Source organism: Solanum stenotomum, chromosome 12, assembly GCF_019186545.1.
Source record: "Solanum stenotomum isolate F172 chromosome 12, ASM1918654v1, whole genome shotgun sequence".
NCBI classification, from domain to species: Eukaryota; Viridiplantae; Streptophyta; class Magnoliopsida; order Solanales; family Solanaceae; genus Solanum; species Solanum stenotomum.
The window spans coordinates 9,004,184-9,028,445 of record NC_064293.1 but is presented as its reverse complement, the minus strand read 5'-3'; the positions used below and the strand labels follow the sequence as shown (position 1 = coordinate 9,028,445).

General features: G+C 35.3%; 3 protein-coding genes across 8 annotated transcripts in view; all 3 read right to left on the bottom strand.

Annotated features, from left to right (window-relative positions):
* Positions 1 to 24,262, bottom strand: part of LOC125846928 (urease accessory protein D) — a 586,865-nt gene that overhangs the window by 200,604 nt on the left and 361,999 nt on the right. The window lies entirely within an intron of this gene.
* LOC125846925 (uncharacterized) lies at positions 981 to 6,639 on the bottom strand. Of its 5 annotated transcripts, none has more exons than XM_049526620.1 (2): positions 5,485 to 6,639; positions 981 to 1,146 (listed from the first exon to the last, which is right to left on the bottom strand). In XM_049526620.1, the coding sequence occupies exon 1, from the start codon at positions 6,456 to 6,458 to the stop codon at positions 5,487 to 5,489; it is 972 nt and encodes a 323-aa protein (XP_049382577.1). In that variant the 5' UTR covers positions 6,459 to 6,639; the 3' UTR covers positions 981 to 1,146; positions 5,485 to 5,486. The 5 variants fall into 5 exon arrangements, with proteins under 5 accessions (XP_049382577.1, XP_049382578.1, XP_049382580.1 ...); XM_049526621.1 differs by lacking the exon at positions 981 to 1,146 and adding an exon at positions 1,151 to 1,166; XM_049526623.1 differs by lacking the exon at positions 981 to 1,146 and adding an exon at positions 1,732 to 1,748.
* Positions 18,655 to 20,575, bottom strand: LOC125847039 (serine/threonine-protein phosphatase 7 long form homolog). The gene is made up of 5 exons (XM_049526747.1): positions 20,422 to 20,575; positions 19,779 to 19,885; positions 19,399 to 19,572; positions 18,955 to 19,242; positions 18,655 to 18,828 (listed from the first exon to the last, which is right to left on the bottom strand). The coding sequence occupies exons 1-5, from the start codon at positions 20,573 to 20,575 to the stop codon at positions 18,655 to 18,657; spliced, it is 897 nt and encodes a 298-aa protein (XP_049382704.1).

Genomic DNA, 24,262 nt, shown 5'->3' with positions numbered 1-24,262 from the left:
TATTTATAATTTTGCATTATTTTTTATGTCCACATGGGCAAATATATATGTTTAAAATATGGTATTTAATAGTATAGGGAGGTAATAGATCCTCATGAAAGTTAAGTATCGCAACAGCAAATCCGACCAAAGTTGAGGTATTTTTCAAACCCTTATCCCAAAAATTATCAAGCAAACATTAAATTTAAAATTTTATTATTAGAAGGTGAAGTCCTCGTTCCAAAATTTAAAACTCATAAAATTGTTCCCGTAAGAGCGGACAGCAGAGAGTTGACCTAAGGCTAGCAAGCAGGTAGAGGACTTAACATGGAATCAAATTAGATATGGAATACTCAAACATTGCATTATTCTTCATTGTCCAAGTGATGAAACCTTAAATTATGATTAATTATGTAAATATTCATGATGGGGATTGGGGATGATTACAAATCATTCCATCATCTAATTTATAAAGTATATACAAAATATATAAATAGTATAGATCTTATACTGAATATACATATATTATACATTTAATTTGCATACCTATAATGTATATGTTGCATATACTTTGAGCATATTGATAAACTAGTTGACTTCGTAACTTCCCTGGATTATTTCAAACATGAGTAGTACTTATACAACAACATACTCAGTATAAAGTGAAATCCAGAAAGGATAGTGTATGCACACCTTACCTCGATAGAGCAGGTAAAATTATACAATCATGGATTTTCTTTCTATAGTAAGCGATGTCTCTCTCACTCCATTTTGGTATAAATCAGCTTCTAATCATTTCTGAATAGACTTGTATATGGTGAATCACAGAATGAAGTTCTTTCTTTTTTTTTATCCTTGTGAATATTTATATACTATTCTGGATGCCTGCCTATGTTAGTGTAAACACAAAGCAAGACTCAAATAGTAAATTTAATAGACTATAGTTAAGTGATTCAAATTAAACAAGCTTAATTAGTATGTACTTTTTGAACCCAAAAACTAAAGACTAATGAATAGTAAACTAAACTGATGAAAGTTTCTGTAATTTTTATCACAAAAGAGAATGAATTTCAACATATAGGATAGAAAAAGGCCTATAGTCTGTCTGATAATCAAGGCAATCTTCAAAGCTCTGCCACAATTTTGTTATCTGCATAGATCCTTCACCTGTTATAACAATATACAAACTTCAAGAAACACTATTTCAACTACACTTTTACAGAAGAAATCTCACACAAGATCCATAGGCAAAATAAAATTAGCAGAAAAACATTAACAAGTTGCAGAAAACTTATTAATGCCTTTTAAAACAATGAAGAACCCATATAGGAGAGTGAAAGACATGTTCACGTAACTTAAAATTGCGCAAAAAACATTGTTCATTCCAAATAATCATCCATCAAATGGATGGTTCAAATTTCCGCCAGTTTAAGCATTTTATTTAGCTATCACACGACTTCTCTGAATCTATAACTAACTTACTTTTATATGCCAAGATACTTTTTCACAACACCACCCCGTCTTCCCCTAAACAAAGATACCTTTTTTAAGAACTTTCAATTCTTAGCAGTGAGGCACTCCTCATCATTTCCATGCTTATGTAAGACGGACAGTCTTCGCCAGCAGGTTGCTTGGAAGATGTCCTAAACAAAGGACATCAGGTGGCTACTGACTTGAAATTTTGTTATCCTTGCCATTGCAAACTTACCTATGCATAATGATGATGCCAACATATATCTCCTTTCTCATGTCATGTTACCCACATCCAGCTGAACTAAATGTGTCAGGCTAATTACATGCAAGTTCATCAAGGAGAAACAACAAAATGGACGGTAACCATGTGGAAATCAAATCACAGAGAAACACAAGTGCGAACTTCTCACTCTATGAGCCAAAACAAGTTCTCAAGAGAAACTAAGTGCTCCATGGACATATTAGACTTATTGTTGCATACGGTACGATGTACAATGCCTCCAGGACCAACCACACTATATAGTAGCATATTGTATATGTTGAACATGCTGAAAGAACTTCAATCAATGTCCAAAATGTACCCCTACAGGATTTCACTGAATCTAAAGACATTGAAATAGAACCACTATCCAAAAGAGAATAAAGACTTTCTGGATCTATGTATTGCAGGATTGATAACTGTTTCATTATAAGTAGAAGGCTTGACCAGAAAACATTGACAATCCAGGAGGCCAACCCAACAGCAAGATCCACGTCCAAATACCAGGAAAATGCACAAGAATTAACAGGAGCGAGCATCTGCAGTGGCAGTAACTGCCGGGTTCTGAGTTAGAGCCTGTTTGGATTGGTTTTTCATTTTTGGCTTATGTTTAGTATTTTAGCTTTAAAACTAAGTGCTTATGAGCACCTTTTTTTAAACTTACCCAAACACTCCAAAAATGCTTAAAAGCTATTTTAGCTTAAAAGCACTTAAAATAAGCCAAATCCAAATGAGCTCGTAATAGATATTTCTGTTAGCTAAGGTTTGATGTAAAGAAGGCTATATTCCTCCTAGAATCCTTTTTTCTTGCAAGTCTTTCCGAATCCTCTTACAAGCTACTTCTTGTTCTTTAAGCTAGCTTCATCATGAGTGTATCTTCCAAAACTATATTATGATTATTACCCGACATAACTAAAGGTCCATTGACATGCTCACAGCCAATTAGAACTGTGGAGCTAAGTAACTAAACTGTTCAAGCTACTTCACAAAATGGATATCTAGTTTCCTTTTGAAGGAAATCCAATTGTAGTATGATCACGTAATTCAAATTGTCAATATTGGACTAGTAGCTCCTGAAGGAAATCTCAAATTGTACTACAATCATGTTATTCCAGTGCGCTTTAATTTCTCAAAGTAAAATTGAACTTTAGTCTCTGATTTTAATTGCCACTGGATGTTCTTTTTCTATGTCGAAAGCCACTGCCCTTTGCATCTAAATAAACAATTTTATCAACACAACATAGAACTAAGAATTATTGTATATGCAGAACACTTGCTTAGAGGTGGGCTTAGTTTGGGTCAACCCACAGTCCGAACATTTTGGATATTTAGTTTGAATTTTTGGATTATGGATTGGATATCGGATTTAGTACTACGGAATTTTGGATATCCAACCAAAAATTTTATACATTATATTCAGCCCTACCCATATCAAATGTGTCCAATACTATTAAATCCAATTTCCAAAGATCCAATAGATATTAGATTAATACCCTTCGGGGTGGCCCAGTGGTTTGGGGGCTTGGGACTTTCATGTTGGAGATCTCAAGTTCGAAACCTCTTGCCAGCGAAAGCAAGGGGTTTGCTTTCTGGGTCGAGCTCGTCGCACCGGGCTTGCCTAGTGTGGGTTACCTCTCCTATGTGGTTTGCGAGCTATTGCATAGGAGCGGGGTTTTACCCTGTGCGCACCAAAAGGGTAGCAGCTGCGGGTTTCCCTTGTTATCAAAAAAAAAATAGATATTAGATTAATACCTACGGCCATACCTATTATAATATTAAGTTCAATATGGAATTACATGGCATGGACTGCAGGGTGGCCTCCATCCTTGTTAACGGTAGAAAGTTATACATTATAAAGAGCAAACTATTAGGCGAATTGAGGTTGTTAATTGTTATGGCCTGCCCCAAAGGCTCTAAAGTCGAAACTGAAAAGTCAAAAACATCCAAACCATTTAATCCAAAACCGAACTTAAAAAAATCGAATCCAATTCGAGTTTATTTGGATTGTAATTTCTCACCCTGAGAACCGGAAAATCCAAACTGAAATTTACATATCCAATTTGAACGACCTAACGTCCACCCCTACCTTTGCTACTCCTCTAGGGCAGTTAAGAAATCAAGAAAACTTTTCAGCTTCATCTACAACTACCATGTTATGCCAAAAAGACATTATATATATCTTTTTTCCAATTTGGGTTTGTGACATCTCTGAGTTTCTTAGACCTACCCAACATATACATACTGAGATACTGTTCCATAATGAGATAGTACGCCTACACAGGATACCATCATCCATAGTATCAATCAAATATCCAGGGTTCACTTTAGCCTTGTGGCAGGGCATCTAAAAGGCTTTCAGTAGCAGAGTACTTAGCACAACATTTTGTCCTCAGACCTATGGCCAGTCAAAGAGGACCATCCAGACATTGGAGGCTATGTGGAGGTAACCCAAGGACATCACTCCATCGAAGTAGCTCAGATTTCAACCCCCACCCACTTACCCACTCCATCTCAATATAATTGTTCAATATTTTCTAGTAGCTGCAACTTTCAATTGTTCCCTTTTCCTACCTGAACTATCACCACCTACTCAACTAGGTGTGTTTTAATACATAGATGGTGATAGTTTAGATAGGAAAAGGAAATAGTTGATAGATGGGATGTAAAATTCGCGAAAAAAGTGATAGTTCAAGTGTATTTTGACCATTATCCCAAAAGACTAATATCCAGTGAAAAGGAGAAAGGAGGAAAGACTAAATCATGGATAGCCGCTTTAAGTGAGTACACATAATGCTGTGAGACTTCCTAGCAAAACTATTTCACTAGTTTAAGTGGTGTACACTAAATTAAACTGAAGTTCTGCATAACCAGAAGCAAAGAAAATATTTTGTTAGCATATTACCGTTAAAAGAATATTTCACAAAACTGAGTCCAAGACAGTTCCTTCACTTACACACTTAATATAATACGGTGAAGGTTGAGCATTTCCCCCTCTCTTCTCCCCACCAATTTCCTAACAAAAGACACACACAATGAAGTGTAAGCTTTTCTGTCCAATGAGGCGATTCCTCGCCTTTTCTTTTATTTGTTTTTCAAGTAAACTGCCCCACAAAAAGGAGTGAAGCTAGTTAGACTATCATAGAAGAGTACCATTCCAATCCTTGAGGGGAAAAAAAGGAATCAGTTCTACGGCAATGCAGAGGTTTGGTGAGGCTGAAATAGAAAAAGTACCAACTCAGTTATTACAGGTAGGCCAAACCCTTATTATTTCTGTATCTATTTAAATCACTCAGCTTAGTTAACAACTTAAATTTCGATCTCCACTGGGATTCTGAGGAGATATAAGCACAGGAAAACAAAGAGAAGATTTGACAAGTTGAGTACAACATAAGAGACAAAGTTGGACGAATTTATCTCAATTGATACAATGAACAATGGTATAACTTTCTTTCTATAAACAACAGCGGAGCAGTCATACGCAGTATATGATATTTGTCCACCTCTGGTGGCGAACAATCACATAGCATAACAATTATCAATAGATATATTTTAACATGTACAAAGAACACAGAGCTTTGTTATAAACACTATTGGTGCATATTAATGGAATTTATCAAGAAAGCACAAAGAGCAAAGTTACTTATTATGTATACAAACAAATTCAAGTGCCAAAACACAACAACCTAATTCAAAGTTAATGTCTTTACGATTCCTCTTGCCAATATATCATGCAACAAATTCGAATGAAAGCACAAGGATTCAGCCTTTCTCACCATCATGGCGTCAAGGGACCGCCTTCTAAGTTCTCCATCTGCACGCTGCTTTTCAGAGGCACATACTCCCCAAGGTATCCACCAAGATGATCATAGAGAGCAGTCTTATCTATCCCTTGATGATGGTAGCTCTTGCAAACATAGTAAAACACACTTTGCATCAAAAGCCCCACAAGATTCACAATCACCAATACTCCAACCAAGAACCCACCAATCAAAATCCTTGAAATCACACCATAACTTTCACCTCCATGCACCACAACAGACCCAAAAAACCCATTAATTACCCCACAAATAGACAAATATCCAAAAACAAAGAAAAATGCCATTCCTGTCTTCCCTTTCAACAAGTGATAGCTCTTCTTCATAGCTCCTATACCATAAATAGGCTCAAGAACAGACACCACACTGGCCAAATGCCACAATGCACTGAAGTAAACATGAACTACAAGAAAGAGTATAAAGACAACCAAAAAGGAGAAAAGGAACAAAACCACATTCTGGGTATCTGCTGCTACAATGAGAAGCACAAGAAAAATCAAGAAAACAGTGTTATAAGCCAACATAGAAAGAGAAACCCATATGAAGGTAATGAAAAGCCTCTTGAAAACACTGGGAATTGCAGCTAAGGTAGATGAAAAAGAGACAGGCTTTGCAGTGTAAATTGATGCTACAGTGAAAACAACAGCAGCAGTTGAAAGCAAAGAGAAAGCAAACAAGAAAAGCAGGTAAAAAAACTGAAAAACAATGAGCTTTGTCCATTGAGAAGCATGAGATGAATTTGGGTTTTGTTGAAGCTGAGTAATGATTGGATGAGTGAACAAAGAATGAGCCAAGATTGCAAAAGATAAAGGAAATACTAAAGTAAGGGTAATTAGGTAGAATGTTTTTGGAGATCTCTTAGGTATGGAGATTGATTCTTGAAAAATATCAGGTATAGTCAAGAATTGAAGCTCTTCTGCTGGCAGATCCATTCTTGATTCAGCTCAAACAACTCTTGTTCCTTTGTCACTTTTTTTGGGGTTTGAGGAATGGACAATTTCAAGATTTGTGCTGCAATGGCACCGCCACGTTTTTTTCTGGAGAAAAGTCTACGCGTTAAAGCATTAGGTACAAAAATTTCTGCATCACTTTTTTTTATGCGAAGATTAGTATACAAGGAAACGTTTTAGAGGAGCAACTGCATTATATTATATTGTAAAATTCTAAAAGGTAATTAAATTATGATAGTTGTTTACTAATGTAGAAATAAGGTTCACGACATGATGATAACTATGGTTCATAATAATAAAAAATTATTCTTATTAATAAAATATCTAGGTCATAATTCTTTTAGTGATTGCACTTCTATTAATTTCTTTTATTCTTTTCTTAATTTTAATTATTTAATTAGTGACGGATCTATTATTTTAAGTTTATGGATGCTTGCTTTTCTTAATATAAAATTACTATAAATTGCATAATATAATTGTTTAAGTGCATAACTATCAAAATGATGAACTTAAGAAACTCTTTCATTTCTTAGAAAAAAATGAATTATCTTGAGAGATTTTTTAGCCAGACAATTTTTTTTTTATTTCAAGAAATTACATAAATATAAAAAAAAAAGTAAAACTAAACTTAAAGTAAATAAATAAAGTATAAATGGAGGAAAAGGAATAAAAATTGTATTAGAGAATTAGAAGAAAACATTTGAATTTTGAAGCGTAGCTCATCTCCCTAGGGAGACCTTCAGGTCAACAATTGAATCAAAGTACCTATCAAGCTTTTTGATCACTTGATGTTGATGTCTTAATATATCTATCTTATAATGTTTTATATATATATATATATATAAATATACGAGGTTACGTCGGATTAATGGGTGAACAAGCAGAGTCCGGAAGCTAAATAAGCCACAAAAAAATAAAAGTGATCAAAATAAGTCACTATTCTAGTAAGTAACTAAATTAAGCTTAGTGGAAGAAAATATTCCGTTTTATGCAATATTTCAAACGTTTTTCGTTAGTCTCATAACGTGTATATTTTAATACATAACGGAACTATTTTTTACATCTTGTAAAACGGAACTATTTCTTACACTTTGTAAAGTAAAGTGTAAGTTTTTCTTACATTTTGTAAAGTGAAAGAAAAATATTTGTTTTACAAAGAGGAATATTTTTCACGTTTTGCATTGAATTGTATCTCTTTATAAAGCTTTTGTAGTGTTTGTCATACAATTATATTGATTTGACATATCATAAAAACGGAAAAAATTATTACATTATGTATTTTTATTTTTTTTATTTTGAAAACTCCTCCAAGCTCTATTTAAGGACGTTCAAACATAACACCTTCAACATCTGTAGTCTTCTATCTTTCTTCATTTCAATCTAAAAAAAATGTCTTCTCAACCAAAAGTTAGAATTTTGATTTATTGGGATGGCGAAATTATACATGACGAAAATACCATTTATTATAATTGTCCTCCCAAACATAATGCTAAATATTCAATTAATGGCCGATATCATAAATTTTTTTCATCAATTTATAAAAGAATGAGTATAAATAGTACTAATTATAATTTGATTATAGTCGGAAAATACCCTACTTCATTTTTATCACAAGGACAAGTAAATTTTGGAGAGTGAATTATCTATAATGACGAATCGTTGACCGACTTTCTGAGGGTTCCAAATGACTACGCAGATCAAATCAAGTTAACAATATTTGAAATCTATGTTAGGAAAGAGCCTAAGACTAGTCAACAACGTTCTCCTTTATCGGTCAATGTCCATCCCCGATTAGAAAATTATAACAGCTTTGATGGATTTCCGATAACTCAATCTACTGATTTTCCTAACATGACTCATTATCAAAATATTCTTATCGGTCGATATGATTTTGATTTGAACAAAACTATCAATGAAAGTGACCGGTAATGCTCAATAGTTATATTTCGATTATTATTTGTTGATTTTGTCAATTATTTATTAATTTATATGATTTATTATTCTTATTAGTATTATTATTATTATTATTATTATTATTATTATTATATTTTGTATCGGTTTACCTTAGCAAGAGAGGAATATTGCTCCAAGTTATGGAGTAGATAATTATTTTGGTCAGTCCTCCCACTTTGAAATGACGGTGTTTGCAACAAATTTTTAAATATATGGAAAATAAATAAACCACACAAATAAAATCTGAAGAAACGTGAATTTTATTGATAAATCAATGCGGGTACAATTCTGTTCCTCCCTTGATTCTACTCTCCTGAGATTTATCCATGATTCGAGGACCGTTAGTGGCGTATTTCTCGAACTAAGATGATTTAGATTTGACCTCTATATGAATATTCCATCAATTTGCGAAATATTCAAGATTTCGATCTCTTTACGAAATTTTCGAGATTTCGATCTCTTTATGAAATTTTTGAGATGCCTTTTAAGAGAATTTAGTTTTCTTTATATAGGCATGAATTAGGGTTTAGGGTTGAGTAACCTCCAAAAATTCTAATTGAAACTGAACATACCATCTAGAGTCTCAATTCGAATTGAACACGTCTTGTAGAGTTCCACAAAATTTCAATGTCTACAAATGCCCCTTGCTTCAAGGCTTGTCGAGTGTAGACTTGATGAAAGTCAAAGACGAGGCTTGAAATACTCATTCTTCCACCTTTGCAGCTTCAGATTTTCAGATTTGATTTATGAAAGAAGAAATGAAGGACAGATTTGGTCCCGCTGGGCGTGACAATTTGTTTGCAACAAATTTTAAATATATGGAAAATAAATAAACCAGACAAATAAAATCTGAAGAAGCATAATATTTTATTCATCAATGCGAGTACAATTATGTTCCTCCCTTGATTCTACTCTCATAAGATTTCCCATGATTTGAGTGCCATTAGTGGCATATTTCTCGAACTAGGATGATTTAAATTTGACCTCTATATGAATATTCCATGACTTTTGTGGAATATATCGAGATCTCGATCTTTTTTTGAAATTTTTGAGGTGCCTTTTAAGAGAATTCAATACCCTTTATATAGGCATAAACTAGGATTTAGGGTTGAGTAGCTTCTAAGAATTCTAATTGAAACTGAACACACCTTCTAGAGTCTCAATTCGAATTGAATACGTCTTGTAGAGTCCCACAAAATTTTATTGTCTACAAATTTTGGCACGCCCAGTGGGACAATCTCTACCTCTCATCTCAACTTTTCAAGCATCAAAGAATATCAAGATGACTTCCATGAAGAATAACTCTCGATCAACTGCCTCTAAGGCCACTAGCTCCAAGTTCTCTACTGAAGTTGAAGGCATTTTGGGTGTTACNTAAGATTTATCCATGATTTGAGGGCCATTAGTGGCATATTTCTCGAACTAGGATGATTTAAATTTGACCTCTATATGAATATTCCATGACTTTTGTGGAATATATCGAGATCTCGATCTCTTTTTGAAATTTTTGAGGTGCCTTTTAAGAGAATTCAGTACCCTTTATATAGGCATAAACTAGGATTTAGGGTTGAGTAGCCTCTACAAATTCTAATTGAAACTGAACACACCTTCTAGAGTCTCAATTCGAATTGAATACGTCTTGTAGAGTCCCACAAAATTTTATTGTCTACAAATTTTGGCACGCCCAGTGGGACAATCTCTACCTCTCATCTCAACTTTTCAAGCATCAAAGAATATCAAGATGACTTCCATGAAGAATAACTCTCGATCAACTGCCTCTAAGGCCACTAGCTCCAAGTTCTCTACTGAAGTTGAAGGCATTTTGGGTGTTACCTTTGGAAGTTTCGGAGCTGTTACGAGAAGCAAGGCTGCTACACTAGGACAACAAACACTTCAAATGTCATCCGCATCAACTCCAGTTTTTGGGTCTACGACTCCAAAAATATCAAGTTCCTTCACAAACGCTTTAGAAGGAAGAAGTAGTGTTACTGAAAAGATCAAGAAGACATTGGCTCTCCTTGAGCAATCTGGTTCCAAGAACGCTACCACAAATGAGAGCTATGATTCAACAAATGAGTCACCTCCACGTGCATCGCGTAATGTGAGTCCGCTGAAGATCAACTTACGCAACAATCCATGCTACTCTCCTACATCTCCAATGATCATGCAAATAATGGTAGTTGTTGTTTCTTCCTCTGAGGAACAACTCGCAAATCTGACGAAGTTGGTTGAAGGATTGACAAAGCATGTACAACACCAAGAGTCTAGAATCAATAAGTTGATGGATCGAATGGAAGGACTTTTAGATGGAGAAGCAAGTCATGCGCCCAAAAAATATGTTGAAGTTCAAGAGATTGGAGATCCTACGAAGAAAGCACCGCTTGTTAATGAGATGCCAGTTTCTTCTGAAGGAATGATCCCACTCTATCGCTTGAAGGAGTTCATTGAAGGCACTATCAAAGATAAGTATGAAGTCTCCACCAAGTCTTCTCATATGTATGTCAAGCCATACACCGCAAGAATTGATAACTTAAAAATACCTGCTGGTTATCAACCTCCCAAATTTCAACAATTTGAGGGTAGAGGAAATCCGAAGCAACATGTTGCACACTTTGTGGAGACATGTAATAATGTTGGAACATATGGAGACTATCTTGTCAAGCAGTTTGTCCGGTTTCTAAAAAGAAATGCCTTTGATTGGTATACGGATCTTGAGCCCAATTCTATTGATAGTTGGGAGCAACTAGAGCACGAGTTTCTCAATCGATTCTATAGCACGAGGCATACTGTGAGCATGGTAGAACTTACGAATACTCGCCAAAGGAAGGATGAACTAGCCATAGAATTCATAAATCGATGGAAGAACACGAGCCTGAATTGCAAGGATAGGCTTAGTGAAGCTTCTGCAATAGAAATGTGTATCCAAGGGATGCACTGAGAACTTTTTTTTTAATATCTTACAGGGAATAAAACCAAAATACATTGAAGATCTAGCTACTCGCGTTGATGAAATGTAGTTGAGCATGTCCTCTGCCGGAAAGGATATGATGTTTGTCCATGACCCTCGCAAATGAAGAGACAAGCAGGAACTTAAGAGATGCCAAGAACGACAACAAAGAGTAAATGAATGTTAATGTGTCGCTTGTGAAGTTCACTCAGAAGGAAGGGAAGAAGCAAAGTGTGAGAACGAATTTCCAAGCGTGTTCAGACCAAAAATCGATCCTAAGGGAAATGCAAGAAAAAGAATACCCCTTCTTGGATTCTGACATTTCTAATATTTTTGATGAGTTGCTTAAATTAAAGCTCATTGAGTTGCCAGAGATGAAGTGGCCTGATGAAGCTGGAAAAGCTGATGACCCAACTTATTGCAAGTATCATAGACTTGTGAGTCATTCTCTTGAAAAAATGTTTTGTCTTCAAGGATAGAGTGATGCGATTGGTTAGAGAAAAGAAGATTGTCCTTTATGATGAGAAAACTAGTTCTAATCAAATCTCCATCACATTCGGCTCGCTCGATCCGATCCAAATATGTATCACTGAAAAGCATGAAGAAGAGTCATTGGAGCTAAACAAATCTCAAGTTAATATAAATGGTGATGAAGGCTGGATTCTTATGACTAGGCGAAGACGCAACAAGTCAAGCTTACGAAAAGAATCATGTGAGCAACCGATTATAAAGAGGATGGTGAAGAAACTGGTGAAGCAGAAATCAATAAAGCGCCCAAAGAAGGCAAAGGTAAAAGTGCATCACTACCAGAAACCCCGACATCCTGTAACTCTAGAGGAATTCTTACCAAGTTGGTTGCGCACAAAGTCTACTCAAGAAAATGTAGAGGCATCATGTTTTAATGCTGATAAAGAAGAAACAATGAAGGTGTCTCCAACTGACAAAGAAGGAACAACGAGAGAATCCTCACCAAAAGTGTCTCCTAGTGGCGAAGAAAATGCAACAAGAGAAATCTCGTCAATGATGTCATCTTCTGAAAAGCCTATTGAACCTTCTTCCCAAGAAGCACATACATGTGATACAAAAATCACATTCACAAATAATGATCTTCTATTTGGTGAAACACTACACAATCGTCCTTTGTATATGGTTGGTCAGGTGTTAGAGAAGAAGATAAATAGAATCTTGATAGATGAAGGATTTGGAGTCAACATTTTGCCTATCGACACATTGAAGGAACTCGACATCATCACCGAAAAACTTAGTGAAAGTCGTTTGTTGATACAAGGATTCAATCAAGGAGGACAGAGGTCCATAGGCTCCATTAAATTACAAATCCACATGAAATATTTGCGATCAAGCGCATGGATGCACGTAATCGATGCAAAGACTTCATACAATATATTACTTGGCAGGCCTTGGGTACACGAGAATAAAATTGTCTCATTTTCTTACTATCAATGTTTGAAGTATCTTGAAGACGGAATTGAAAGGAAGATAGTTGCAGATGATAATCCTTTCACCGAAGTTGAGACGCACTTTGCCGATGCAAAATTCTATTTGAAGAGTTATGTTGTTAAAGGGACAAAATCTAATAAATTCAAATCAATCAAGTCTGACAAGATCACAAGCAAAATAATCGATACGGCTGTCAAAAAGGCAAAAGTTGACACTAAAGAACTTCGTCCCAATCTCAATGAAGGGAGGACCATGTCTTCAAAGAAGAATCTAACTTCTGGACTTCGCTATGTTCCAAAAGTAAAGAAAGAAGAAGTCAAATCATCTACCCTTCAAGAAGATGCATTAAGAGGACTAACTCTTCCTATCAGACGAATTGATGCAATAAACTTGCCTTCAAAGCTACCAGGAAAGACAATCGCTCAAAATCAAGTGCAAGATGTGGGTGGCACTCCCTACAAAATGCACGGGAGAAGGTTTTAATCCTAATGCTTACAAGTTATTTGCGAAGGCCGGATATAATCCTAATGAGCCATCAATGTTAGGGAAACTCCTATCAGTTGATAAAACTAGGCAAGCACGTGAAGGCCTAGGCTATAACCAACCACCACCAGTTCGTATCTCCATAAGAAGAGCAAGCAATAATCATATAACTTTTGAAGATGATGTCATTGCTCCCAATAAAAAGCCTTTCGTCTTTGATCGACTGCAAGAACTTCTGTGTTCGAGAGATTAGGTCCATTGAAGAAAAAAACAACAAGCATCAGAGAAGTTATCTAAAAGTGACACGTTGACTTCATCTATGATCCAAAAGGATTTCAAAAGTTTGATTCCTTCTAGAATGAGGCGATGAGTGGAACTTGTGATTTCGTGTAAAGAGGAACTCAAGGCAAAGGCTCATACTGTGGTTTACACCAAGGAGCACGAGGAAGATGAAGAAAGTGTAGGCTCTTCATATCATGTTGCATTCTAGAATGAGCACGATTCTTTACCTCAAATGAAGATTGATGAAGAGTTAGAAGATATTGTCTAGTGTTATCATATATCTGTCAATGACAATGACCCTCTAGAAGAGGAAGATGCTGGAGATGCTCCACCAGAACTTGAAGAAGGAGTGAAGACCACAATAGATCCCTTAAAGGAAGTTAACCTTGGCACTGATGAAGACCCAATGCCTACTTACTTGAGTGCCTTTCTAGAAGTTAATGAAGAAATCGCTTATATGAATATACTAAAAGAATATAGGGATGTCTTCTCTTAGAGTTATAAAGAAATGTCTGGCTTGAATCCTAAAGTAGCAGTCCATCAGTTGGCAGTAAAAAATGGTGCTTGTCCTGTTAAGCAAGCCTAAAGACGTTTTAGGCCAGACTTGGTTCCATTGATAGATAATGAAGTCAACAAACTCATTGAGGCAGGATTCATTCGTGAAGTTAAATATCCTACATGGATTTCAAATATTGTTCATGTAAGGAAGAAGAATGGCCAAATTCGAGTTTGTGTTGACTTCAGGGATCTCAATAATGCATGTCCTAAAGGTGAGTTCCCTCTTCCCATTCTTGAGCTAATGATTGATGCCACCACTGGTTATGAGGCGATGTCATTCATGGACGGTTCTTCTGGCTATAATCAAATCCTCATGGCACCAAAGGATGAAGAACTCACCGCATTTCGCATGCCTAAAGGTATTTATTGCTACAAAGTGATGCCTTTTGGTTTGAAGAATGCTGGTGCTATATATCAAAGGGCTATGCAAAATATATTTGATGACTTGCTCCATAAAAATGTTGAATGTTATGTTGATGACCTGGTGGTAAAGTCGAGAAAGAGGAATGATCATTTGAAAGACTTAAGAATGGTGTTTGAGTTGCTTCAAAGATATCAACTAAGGATGAATCCATTGAAGTGTGCCTTCAGAGTTACTTCTGGAAAGTTCCTTGGCTTCATTGTGAGACATCGAGGAATTGAAATAGATTAAGCCAAAGTTGATGCAATATCGAAGATGCCTGAGCTTCGAAATATTCATGAGTTAAAAAGCTTCCAAGGAAAACTAGCCTACTTGAGGAGGTTCATCTCAAATCTAGCAGAGAATGTTGCAAATTTTATCCGAGTGAATATCATCTATCGCTTTGGCATCCCTCGCTACATAATAACAGATAATGACAAGCCATTTGATAACAAGTTAATGAACAAAATTTGTGATCACTTTGGTTTCAAGCAGCGTAAAATTTCTATGTATCATGCTACCGCCAATGGTCTCGCTGAAGCATTCAATAAGACTCTATGCAACCTCCTGAAGAAAGTTGTCTCCAAGTCCAAATGGGATTGGTATGAAAGAATGGAAGAAGCTTTGCGGGGATATAGGATGACGTACCGTACTCCAACTCAAGCAACACCATATTCACTCGCTTTTGGTGTTGAAGCAGTCCTACCACTTGAGCGTCAAATACCTTCCTTAAGACTTGCTATTCAATAAGGGATCACTGAAGAAGAAAATGTTCGACTGCATCTTGCTGAGTTAGAAGCATTTGACAAAAAGAGGCTAGAAGCCCAACAAAACCTTGAAAAGATGAGAGGAGAGTTTAATCAAGGGACTTGACGAAATTAATTTGTTTGCAACAAATTTTAAATATATGGAAAATAAATAAACCACACAAATAAAATCTGAAGAAGCATAATATTTATTCATCAATGAGAGTACAATTCTGTTCCTCCCTTGATTCTACTCTCATAAGACTTATCCCTGATTCGAGGGACGTTGGTGGCGTATTTCTCGAACTAGGATGATTTAAATTTGACTTCTATATGAATATTCCATGACTTTTGTGGAATATATCGAGATCTCGATATCTTTATGAAATTTATGATATGCCTTTTAAGAGAATTCAATACCCTTTATATAGGCATAAACTAGGATTTAGGGTTGTGTAGCCTCTAAGAATTCTAATTGAAACTAAACACACCTTCTAGAGTCTCAATTTGAATTGAATACGTCTTGTAGAGTCCCACAAAATTTCAATATCTACAAATGTCCCATGTCAAGACTTGTCGGAGTGTAGACTAAATGAAACTAAAAGACGAGGCTTGAAGTACTCATTCTTCCACCTTTGCAGCTTCAGATTTTCAGATTTGATTTATGAGAGATGAGATGAAGGGCAGATTTGGTCCCACTGGGCGTGCCAATTTGTTTGCGATTTTTGTTAAACATATGGAAAATAAATAAACCACACAAATAAAATCTAAAGAAACGTGAATTTTATTGATAAATCAATGCGGGTACAATTTTGTTTCTCCCTTGATTCTACTCTCCTGAGATTTATCCATGATTCGAGGACCGTTAGTGGCGTATTTCTCGAACTAAGATGATTTAGATTTGACCTCTATATGAATATTCCATCAATTTGCAGAATATTCGAGATTTCGATCTCTTTACGAAATTTTTGAGATTTCGATCTCTTTATGGAATTTTCGAGATGCCTTTTAAGAGAATTTAGTTTTCTTTATATAGGCATGGACTAGGGTTTAGGGTTGATAGCCTCTAAGAATTCTAATTGAAACTGAACACACCTTCTAGAGTCTCAATTCGAATTGAACACGTCTTATAGAGTTCCACAAAATTTCAATGTCTACAGACGGAAAATGCTGGGACATTCTCAAATTTTCATGTCTCGCCTACTTTTGATGCAGATGATTATCGGTATGTCCAACACTTAATTTTTTTTATTTAAGTTAATTGCATGAGGCAAATATTTATACTTTTTTACACATATAGGGAAAATATCACACAAGATGAGCCCATTGATCCTGTGAATATCGATGATCGTGACCTTCCAAATTACGGCTCACCTTCAACTAGTGATAGTGATTATTTGCCTAATGCTTAGGAATCAGGAGATAATGTTTCATTTTAGGCATCATCTAGTGATGATGATTTTTTTATGCCCAATCGGTCAGCAATACCAATGTCCATGAGTCCTTTTTGTAATCATGAAATTCCTTATCTTGATCATCTCCCAGATGGTCCAGATATCTTTGGCGATACACATGATGAATATACATCACAACGTATACCTTTTTATTTGATAATTAATATTATTTTTATTTTTCAGATTTTTCATCAAAGACTGTCAAACAACCATTCTTAAAGCATATGACATTTTGACAAGCAGGAGAAAAGCCTATCTTGATCGCAAGCGTGCTTTTGAAAAAGTCTATGGTACTTGGGAGGGTTCTTTTGCCGAGTGGCCATGGTTCATGGAAGCTATGAAACACTTCAATCCTGGAACAATAGTTGAATGGTAACCAGAGCGGCGTGTCGATGTCATTGAAGATGTATTCAACTATATGTTCTGGACTTTTAAACCATGCATTGATGGGTTTGTGATTTGTCATCCTGTTATATCAATTGATAGAACACATGTCTATGAAAAATATGATATCAAGTTGTTGATTGCGATTGCAGCGGATGGTAACGACTCAATATTACCTTTGACATTTGCAATAGTTGCGAATGAGAGCATGGAGACATGAACTTTATTTTTGGATCATTTACACTTGCACGTTGTCAAGGGTCGTAGAGGTGTAGCATTGATATCAGATAGACATCACAGAATACTCTCATCCGTGTATAATTCTCCAAATTGGTAGGGCCCATTTGGGTTTCATCGTTTTTGTTTAAGACATTTGAAGGCCAATTTTCAAAAAAAAAAAAAAAAAATGTCACTTTGAACAACCTTTTATGGGAAGCTGCAAATCACTGTTAGGAGAAAAGTATTTTGGAAAAAATGGAGATGATCAATGAGATTAATGCGGAAGCGTATGTGTGGTTAATGAAGAACGATCTTGACAAATGGACATTGCACAAGGATGGACGTAGGAGATGAGGCATGCTGACAACAAATAGTTCTGATTCATTCAATGATCTGCTTGAGTCAGCCACGGGCCTACCAGTTATTGCAATGGTGAGACTCACTTACAATCAAATTGTGAACGAATTTGTTACAAGATCAAACTTTGTCAATTAGCTAGTACAAAAAAAGCAACAATGAATGCCTAAACCATTCAAGATTTTTGAGGATAACCAAAAAAAGTCACAGCGTCACACACTCATCAACTACCACCAACAAAGGGAAAACATATTTGAGGTGCAAACACATATGCATCATGGTCGTGGTGGTAATAAGCACATTGTAAATGCATTGCAAGGAATATGTCAATGTGGTAAATGGAAACCATACCACATTCCATGTTCTCATACAATAAAGGGATTTGACCAAATTAGGTATCAAACATGGGAACATATGGCACCAGAATTCAGCGTGCGTAACTACAAAAAAGCCTAGTACTCCGGACAATTCAATTCACTTGCCAGTGAAAAGTATTGGCCCGAGAGTCCCTTAATTATGATAGCAAATAAAAAATATTTACGAAAAGTGGGCGTAAATAAAACCACCCGTATACATAATAAAATGGAGTTCCCACAAGTACACTCACTCGCAAGTGCTCAACGTGCAAACAAATAGTCCATGATAGGCGCAATTGTCCATCACGAGCTCGAAACGCATCATATGGTGGTAGTAGTTAAAGAAATATGTTTAACTGTGTTAATTTATTTTTGTATTAATTTATATGCAACTTTTTATTTGTATTTTTGGTCATCCTCGAGTCATGTTTTTTCATTCACTTTTTTTAAAAAATACATACACAAAAATATGAACATACATGAATTTTTTCATTCACTTTTCCTAAAAAAAAATACATACACAAAAATAATAATATTATGTTCCACAACCCTTTCTTGAAATACGTAGAATATCTCGCGGCCTAAGTCCCGTATATCCATCCATCCTCATCTTCATTGTCCCTCTTCCTCTTTTTGGCCAGAAGATCATTTATGTTCACATTCTTTACAATTCTTGTAACAATCTTTTTTCTTCCGGGTGTTTGAGACATATCATCCAATGCAGGCTTACCTATAAGCAACCTTCTATTGCAATGCTAGTAATAGCGGAATCAAAGCCTGACGGTACAGCAACCTCTAATGCAGGCTTACCTATAAGCAACCTTCCGTACCACATGTACCACAATTTATACCCTGCCTCGCTAGTACCATCATCTACCAACCTCTAAACTCTGATGTCGATTACCCCAATCATCAAAATATTTAACCAACATTTCAAGAACCTCCGGTCCAAGCCTCCTACGCTGATCATGCACGTGGTGGTTGGTTCCCCAACTAGGAATCGCAGGTACATGTTGGGGACGACCAAACTGACGCATCACTCTATCAAACGTGTGCACCTCAACAATCTCTAGGCAAAGAATAGGCACGCATGCCATCCATAAAGTCTCATCGATTGTACAACAACGAAGCAGTGTATGTAAAATCTCATTATACGGTGTCCATCGAAACTATTTTAAAATATATTAATTAGATAAAATCAACATTAACTACTTAGTATACAAATAAAATTATTATTGATTTACTTTTATATAATTTACGTTTATATGTAATTTATATATTTTAAAAAAAAACTAGTAAAGAGTTGCAAAAATTATTTGATGTACCTGATCCTCCATCATGCCGTCTAGTTGGTCCCTAATCGGGATAAGAACATGATGTGACTCAGTATCCCTATCAATTCCACGCGTCCAACGCCTAGCATATGGAAGTAATGTGTCACCATCATGCGGTGAAGGAGCTGATGGTTGTACATGCAAGATCCTCTCCCAACACCAAACCTTAATGTGACAAACAAAATAATTAAACTATCATCATTAACAAAATAAATTAACAATTATATATATATATATTTAATAGTTTTTAAAAATTATTTGTATATAATTTAAATATTTTAAAAAATTGAATATAGAAAAAATATTCTTGTACGGTGTAATGTTAAAGATTCTTTGTATTTGAATGTATTTTAAAACTTTAGTAAAGTTACCTGAAGGAGAGGAATAAATCCGCAAATGTCAACCACATTATCGATAGATGCCCGACAAAGTGCACGGTACAAGTAGGCCAACACTGCACTGCCGCAACTGTACTTACCTACATCATGGATGGGATCTAGGAACGACAAGTATTGTAAGCTAATAAGGTTCCCCGACATGTTCGGAAATAAGATGCCCCCAATATAACAAATATGTAAAGTCTAGCAATCTTTTCAACCAGCTCCACTGGAGTAGCATCTCCTATCGAATCTACTTGTAACTGATCTCGCAAGTAGCCGATAAAGTTATGTATCCTCACCTGACTTGCACCATCCATATCAGTAGGTGCTATGGCGCATCATGTGAGTGTCTCTAATAAAGTACGACATGGACGAANGATGGGATCTAGGAACGCCAAGTATTGTAAGCTAATAAGGTTCCCCGACATTTTCGAAAATAAGATGTCCCCCAATATAACAAATATGTAAAGTCTAGCAATCTTTTCAACCCGCTCCACTGGAGTAGCATCTCCTATCGAATCTACTTGTAACTGATCTCGCAAGTAGCCGATAAAGCTATGTATCCTCACCTGACTTGCACCATCCATATCAGTAGGTGCTATGGCGCATCATGTGAGTGTCTCTAATAAAGTACAACATGGACGAATCCTCCGTGTAACATCCTGCATGTACACATCATCACCATCGATGTGCAAACCAAACATTACATGTACATCCTGCAGTGTAATCGTGACCTCACCAAAAGGAAACTGGAAGCAATGAGTCTCTGGCCTCCAACGCTCAACCATAGTTGTAACAAGGGCACGGTCATATTGCATCCCGCCCACACAAACTACATCATACAGTCTGAACATACGTAAGATCTCCTCAACACGTCCATGAGGTCAGTGCAAACGAAATAAATTCCAAGCATCATTTATGAGCACCGTCCTCATAAGTAGAGCTGTCAAAATGGGTCAGCCCAACCCTATCCCACCCAAGCCTCACGGGCCAAAGAATTTGATGGGCTGGGGAGGGTTGGCCCTTCATTTCAAAGGGCTGTAAAATGGTCAACTCGGCTCAACCCCAGAAGGGTCAAGGGCTTGGGCGGGACAACCCCTTTTTTTGTTATGTCAAATCAATGTCACAAACAGTAACATTGTTTCAATAATTCTAAGGGCATGTTTGGCCATGCGATATGGAATCATGATATGGTATCATGATATGGAATCATGTGATGAAATTGAAGGTTTCTTTGGACATGCGATATGTAATTTTTGTGTTGTATATTTTCTCATAAACATAAAAATCCATAAGTTGTAAAACTATTAAAATAGTCCCAATTGTTTATTCAATCTTATCAAATAAATAAAAAATTATAAAATAGCATAATAAATTATTACAAAGTTATTTGTTCTCCACTTAAGTAGTTGTTCATCTAACTTTAATTTAATAAAAAAAGTTGAACATAAATTGTAGTGTACTAGTCTTTAATATAATCCTCACACATAGTACGGACAATTTCCTCACGTTGAACTTGCATTTCTCGATCATGTGACCGAGAAGACGAACCAACATTGTTACTTTGAGCATTTGTTGGTCAATATCCTCCGCAACTATATCTTCATGTTCATAGACCATAAAAATTTCATCACTACTTTGGTATTCTCGCAAATAATTATGTAACACTGCACAAGTATGACAATTTTCACTTGTGTATCAATATCATAATGGTTCATGCCTTGTTTCAAAATTCTAAATCTATTTTTTCAAGGTCCAAAAGTCCGTTCAATCACATTGCACAGAGATGAATGCCTATAATTAAATAGTTCTTTGGCATTTTGAGGCTCTCTTTCACTTCCTCGGTAATCTTGCAAATGATAGCGTAGTCCTTTGTATGGAGCTAAAAATCCTTTTGTGTTTCGAAAACCAGCATTAACAACATAATATTTATCTACCAAAAAATATTTTATAAAGAATTACTAAATGCATATGTGACGTAAATGAGACAACTTTGTGTAAATAAATAATATTTATTCTAAGGATGTAATTTAAAGTTACCATGTGGCGGAAATGGAAATTGTGACGTTGGTTCAACAAGTGCATTCTCAAGTACTTACTATCATGTGCAGTACCTTCCTAACCAGCAACAACAAAGGTAAATCGCATATCAAAATCACAAGCACATAAGACATTTTGTGATGTTCTTCCTTTGCGATTACGATATGCTTGTTGCACCGCTTTAGGAACCTCCCCTTCTATATATGTTCCATCAATCGCACCAACAGAATCCTACCAAATAAAAAATACATCAATATTAGTTTAGTGAACATAAAATAAATTGGAAGCATTATAGAATGTACTTCATAAAAATAATGTTTGTAAGAGTAATAAAAATAGTGCTTCCAAGACAATGCAAAGTCATAAAATCAATATTATCTCTATAAACAAAGTTGATAGGAAATATGTAACTAAATACTAATAACTTACACATAAAATATAAATGTTCACTTATTAAGGCCATAAAATAAATTTATTAATGTGACTGAAATTTTACCTTAAACCAAGGCCAAAATCGAGTATTATGTCGAATTTTGGAATGTACACCAGTCATATTTTTTGGTTGTATAAATGTTGGTGTCATCTTGCTAATTGCCTCGGCAACTATTTTAACATGCCGGTTAATTGTTTCAAGTGAATGTTGAAAAGTTTCACAATCTTGAGGTGTGAGTTAAAGTGACTATATGTTGGTGAGAATAATAAATTTTATGTCGGTGAGAATAATAAATTTTAAAAAGTAATGATGTGATTATAAATTTTATTTACATATGAAACAAATGGTTAGTAGATATAAATGTGGGGTTGTTTTAACAAAATATAAACTCATAGATCAATTATTGTATTAAAATATCTCAAATAATGATATGGAATCACCATATAATTCCATATCATGGTTTTTGGAGAGTATGGTATCACCTCTCATGATATGGAATCATGAGATGGAATCAACGTAAAATTGCATGTCTAAGCGCTGATTCCATCTCACGATACCATATCGTGATATGGTATCGCATGGCCAAACGCCTACTAAATAAAATCTAGCAATAAATATTTAAAGAAAAAAAATTATAATCTCTTAAGTGAAAAATATCTGAAAAACAAACTAGTAAACTAAAGAACACTTCTGACTAAATCTTTAGTTAGCAATACATAATTACTTAAAGTATTTTGTTAAATGAAATCAAGAAACTAATTAATTGTTCAAGCCATAAAACATTCTATCACATATAATATAAATAGTGTTTACTATCCAAGTCTTATATTCAAAACTAAATAATAAAGAAATTCACGAGGTAAGCTCCTTAGAAAAACTCCACAAACACTTATTTAGGTTTTCTAGTTTTTTATTCTTATTTTTTGAATATTTATTTTAATTAAAATTAAATAATTTGGCCCATGGGCTGACCCCGGCCCGGCCCCGATCAAGCCTCAAGGGCTAAGGGCCTAAAAGGATTGGGCTTATAATCCCCAGTTTTAAATGGGCTTGTAAATTTCTATCCCAACCCTACCCCAATAACGGGTTGGGTTGGGCCGGCCCCATGGGCTAAGCCCTTTTTGACGGCTCTACTCATAAGGCTGCTAAATGATATCTCACCTTTCCATAACAATTCTGATTTATGCTCATGCTGAGAGAAGAAGTGTACGATCAATCGGTCAAGGATTCACAACATGCTCCATTATATGCTGTAAGAAAAATTCTATTAATTCGTTTAATATAATGATATCTTGACAAATTAAACCGTGAACTACCTTCAAACAAATAATTGTACGAGTTAAAGAATCTCTAACTTGAGCAAGTCAATTCAATGTGTTATTTGTCGAGTCAACCACAAGAAAATAAAATAGAAAAAAAAAAGAACCAAAAGAAACATATACCTAAAGTGAAAGAGATGGAACCATCTATTGGAACAATTGAGGGATGACTATATGTTTTTTCCCCATGGAGAGGAATTGAATCCCTAAAATTTGATAAATTTCAATTTTAGTGCTTATTGAGTATGAATATATTTCAATTACTTGAAATGTGTAATTGTGAAATTTTGATCTCTTTGTTTATAATATTCAAAATGATTCAGAATTATTAACCACTCCACCATTCAATTATCAATGTGTTATGTTAAACTTATATTTATTATTCCATATTTTAGGTTAATACAACAACAACATATCGAGTGTAATAACAAGTGGGGTTTAGGAAAAAATAGAATTTACGCCGACTTTAACCCTGCTATCTCTAAAAAAATTCTGAGCATAACATATTTCCAACCTAAAAGGATCAAAGGTTAAATATGTTGAGTCATATATCGCAAGGACCAAAATTAAAATGTATGAAATATTGAGGGACCAAAATGTCACGACCCAGGGGTACCCCATAGATGCAACACCGCGTACTNCTCATATTTATTATTCCATATTTTAGGTTAATACAACAACAA